The sequence below is a fragment of the Acanthamoeba castellanii genome (assembly GCF_000313135.1).
Source record: "Acanthamoeba castellanii str. Neff unplaced genomic scaffold scf7180000084580, whole genome shotgun sequence".
NCBI lineage: Eukaryota > Discosea > Longamoebia > Acanthamoebidae > Acanthamoeba > Acanthamoeba castellanii.
In genome coordinates this window covers 33,324-37,089 of record NW_004457416.1, presented here as the reverse complement: position 1 = coordinate 37,089, position 3,766 = coordinate 33,324, and the positions used below count along the sequence as shown (strand labels likewise).

Sequence of the window (3,766 nt, the reverse complement as noted above, 5' to 3'; positions counted from 1 at the left end):
ACGACGGCTACCCCGAGCTGGCCTTTGGCTTCGTCGACGCCAGCGGCGGCGGCGCGCTGCGCGTGTTCATATGGGACCTGCGCATGGAGTCGACGGCCGTGTGGGGCAGCGGCGTGGCCAAGGCCAGCCTGCAGGACCTGCAGCCATGCCTGGGGTGCTTTGCGGAGAGCGAGAAGCTGCGGAGCCTGTTCGCCACGGCGGTCGAGGTGGCGGTGCCGGGGAGCCCGAGATACCCGATCATGCTCACGGGCGCGGCGGCGACGACGGCGGGTGTGGAGAGCGGGAGCCGGCTGGACGCGGCCGGGTTCGGCTACTCGCTGGCCGCAGCCAAGGTCAACTCTCTACCCTCCATGGTACGACCCCCACCCGCTCCCACCCGCTCCAGCCGCGCTCTGGGCTGGTTGATTCTCCCGCTTTTCACGGCACGCGACCAATGGCCAATAACAACAACAACAACGACCAAATGACACACGACCCGGGTTGCATACACCACAGCTGGCGGTGGCGTGGATGGTCGATCGGAGCACGGTCTCGTGGGCGCTCTTCCGCCAGACGTCGCAGTCGTCGGCGGCCATGGTGTCGGACGAGCCGCACTCGCTGGTCTCGCTGCGGCAGCCGCACGCCGTGGCCGTCAACCTGGGCGACTACGAGGGCTCGGGCCTGGCCGAGCTGGCGCTGGGCATCGTCGACGACAACGAGGTCACGCTCTACCTCTACGCCATCGACCAGCTCACGGTGGCCTTGAACATGACGCTCCAGAGGACGCTGCTCATCGCCGAGGCGCCCTGGTGGGACACTGCCCAATACAAGTACGCCCATCCACCCACCCACCCACCCACCCCCACCCACCACGACCTCCACCATACGGCTGTCGCTGATGTCACTCTCACGACACACGGCACACGACACACACTTGGCACACACTTGTGGCACACAGCTTGCGGATGGTGTCGGGCGACATGAACAACGACGGCGACGACGAGATCGTGGTGGCGTTCACCAGCGCGACGGCGGGCAGCGGCAGCCAAGCCGAGGTGTTCCGCGTGGACAGCGCGACGTGCTTCCGGCTGGAGTGTCTCGACCTGGTGGGCAACTTTGCCTTCACGCTGCCCAGCGGACCCACGGTCCCGCATGATTCCACCCCGGCGATGACCACCACGAGGAGTCCCGAGATCACGCTTGCTATTGGTACCCCCCCTCTCTTTCTCTTTCGCTGTGCTCTATGGCTCTCTCCGTGCTTCGGTTGTGAGGAGGGCCTGCTGGTCTGCTCCCTTTGGCCCACGGCCACCAGCCACCAGCCACCAGCCACCAGCCACCAGCCACCAGCCACCAGCCACCAGCCACCAGCCACCAGCCACCAGCCACCAGCCACCAGCCACCAGCCACCAGCCACCAGCCACCAGCCACCAGCCACCAGCCACCAGCCACCAGCCACCAGCCACCAGCCACCAGCCACCAGCCACCAGCCACCAGCCACCAGCCACCAGCCACCAGCCACCAGCCACCAGCCACCAGCCACCAGCCACCAGCCACCAGCCACCAGCCACCAGCCACCAGCCACCAGCCACCAGCCACCAGCCACCACCAATAACATAACGATGGCTAATGAACCAGGCAACGTGGACGAGAGCTACGCCAACGAGCTGCTGGTGGCGTTTGAGTACTCGTCCACGATGGCCTCGGAGGTGCACAAGGTCATGCTGACCAGCCTCACGGCGCAGCCCGACCCCGATCGACCATTCCTTCTCAACGGTTCGTTGAGCTTACCTTCGCTCTCTCTCTCTGCTCTCTCTGCTCTCTCTGCTCTCTCTCTCTCTCTCTCTCTCTCTCTCTCACACACACACACACACAACAACAACAACAACAACACAATGATAAACGCAGGGCGGCACTGCTACGCGGGACCGGCCTACCAGCAGGGCGAGGAGGTGGAGGCCGCCACGGTCAACAACATGGCGCTGAGCGTGGGCAACCTGTACGGCCTGGGATACCGCGTGGGCCAGTCGATCAAGGTGCGCTTCGAGAGCGTGCCGGAGCTCATCGCCGTCATCAACGCGCCGCCCACGCACTTTGACATCGTCGACGGCAAGGAGGTGGTGGTCAACCCGATGACCTTCAACGGCTTCGGCTCCTTCACGCGGCTCTCCAACGCCGAGGGCGTCACGTCGTCGTTCGAGATCTCGCGCGACCTCGTCCACGTCAACGGCCAAACCGCTGGAGTGCGTTTGGCCCCACCACCTCCACTCTTACTTAATCTTAGCTGACCTAACCCAACCATGTGGTGATCGTGGTGGTGGTGCTGCTGCTGCTGGCCAGGCGAGCGCGAGGGCCAAGGTGGTGGCTGTGGCGGCCAACGTGGCCGAGCAAGCGCAGGGGATGAAGAAGCGGGCGGAGGAGCTGGGTTGGTCGACGATGGAGCAGATTTCGGTGTCGCGCGATCTGGTGGCGTCGGGCGATGACGTGGTGCTGTACATGTCGACGACGCGCGACCTGTGGAAGTTCCCCATCGTGGACCAGAGCGGCGTGCAGGTCGGGTCGCTGGACATCTGGGCGTCGTCGAGCTGCGGCGAGGACTGCGTGCAGAAGGGCGACGGGCGCGACCTGTGGTGGTTCACGCCCGACCACGAGCCCTTCAACGTGCTCACCTACTCGTCGCGCGCGCCCGAGGACTTCAACCCGGCCAACCGCATCATGGTGGGCGAGAAGGTCACTCTCGGCCCCAACGAGCACGAGGTCCGCCTCTCTCCTCTCTCCTCTCTCCTCTCTCCTCTCTCCTCTCTCCTCTCTCCTCTCTCCTCTCTCCTCTCTCTCTCAGCACTCTTACTTGTCCGCTTTTCCTGCTTGCCCTCTTTTTTCTTTCTTCTTCTTCACACTCACTCTCGTGTGGCACCGAATGTACACAACAACAACAACAACAACAACAACAGCAATCGGTGGCACAGAGCACCGGCAAATCAGAAAGCAAGGTCGGGGGCGAACACAACTCGACCACGCACGTCGACAGCTTTTCGGTGGGCGTGAATGTCGACCTGCACACCAAGGTAGGTCGGCAGTCTGACTGCCTTGCGCCCCATCCACGCACACGCACCCGAAAATTGGCTTTTATTGGCGTGTCTATACATTGGCGATCCTGGTGCAACGCGCTGACCAGTGTGCTGTCATCAAATCCACATCACATCGCAGTTCATGGCGTCGTTCATGGGCGTGGGCATGATCTTCTCGACGCCCGACCTCATCAACATCCACGCTCAAGGCCATGGCTCGAAGGACAGGAGCGACGACGACATGGCATCGCAAACGCGAACGGCCGAGATCGAGCGCGACGTGTCGGTGGTGTGCCACGTGGAGCCCATCAACCCGGAGTTCGCCTACCGCGTGCAGCCCTTCGTGTGGATGGCGCGCGTGCCGGACGGGCGCGGGTACCTTAAGGTGGACTACACGGCCGAGCCGGGCCACTACCCGGGCGTGTCGACGTGGTGGGAGCGCACCTACAGCAAGGCCGACCCGGCGTTCAACCTGCCCTGGTGGTGGGCCACGTTCAAGCGCGACCGCACGATGCTGACCAAGGAGATGGTGGCGACGCCGGCGGTGCCGCGCGAGGGCGAGGTGGTCGAGGTGGCGGTGACGGTGCGCAACAAGGCGCTCGTGGACGCGCGCAACGTGAAAGTGGCGCTGTGGCGCGGGAGTCCCGACAACTGCCTCGACGAGGCGTGCCTGCTCGACGACAACGCCCTCAGTACGTTTGCGTGCACACCCACATGTTTTT

General features: G+C 64.2%; 2 protein-coding genes across 2 annotated transcripts in view; both read left to right on the top strand.

Moving 5' to 3' along the window:
* The window catches only part of ACA1_047640 (FGGAP repeat domain containing protein), a gene marked incomplete at both ends in the record, with an annotated part of 7,084 nt that extends 5,949 nt beyond the window's left edge, over nt 1-1,135 (top strand). Inside the window, 4 exons of the mRNA XM_004338349.1 lie at nt 44-353; nt 496-809; nt 938-1,085; nt 1,115-1,135. Coding sequence (XP_004338397.1) covers nt 44-353; nt 496-809; nt 938-1,085; nt 1,115-1,135 — 793 coding nt within the window. The remainder of the gene's footprint in view (nt 1-43; nt 354-495; nt 810-937; nt 1,086-1,114) is intronic.
* A 463-nt stretch (nt 1,136-1,598) lies between these two features.
* Nucleotides 1,599-3,766, top strand: part of ACA1_047630 (uncharacterized protein) — a gene marked incomplete at both ends in the record, with an annotated part of 6,890 nt that continues 4,722 nt past the window's right edge. The window contains 5 exons of the mRNA XM_004338348.1: nt 1,599-1,752; nt 1,885-2,219; nt 2,317-2,733; nt 2,943-3,041; nt 3,184-3,736. Of these exons, the coding sequence (XP_004338396.1) occupies nt 1,599-1,752; nt 1,885-2,219; nt 2,317-2,733; nt 2,943-3,041; nt 3,184-3,736 (1,558 nt within the window). The remainder of the gene's footprint in view (nt 1,753-1,884; nt 2,220-2,316; nt 2,734-2,942; nt 3,042-3,183; nt 3,737-3,766) is intronic.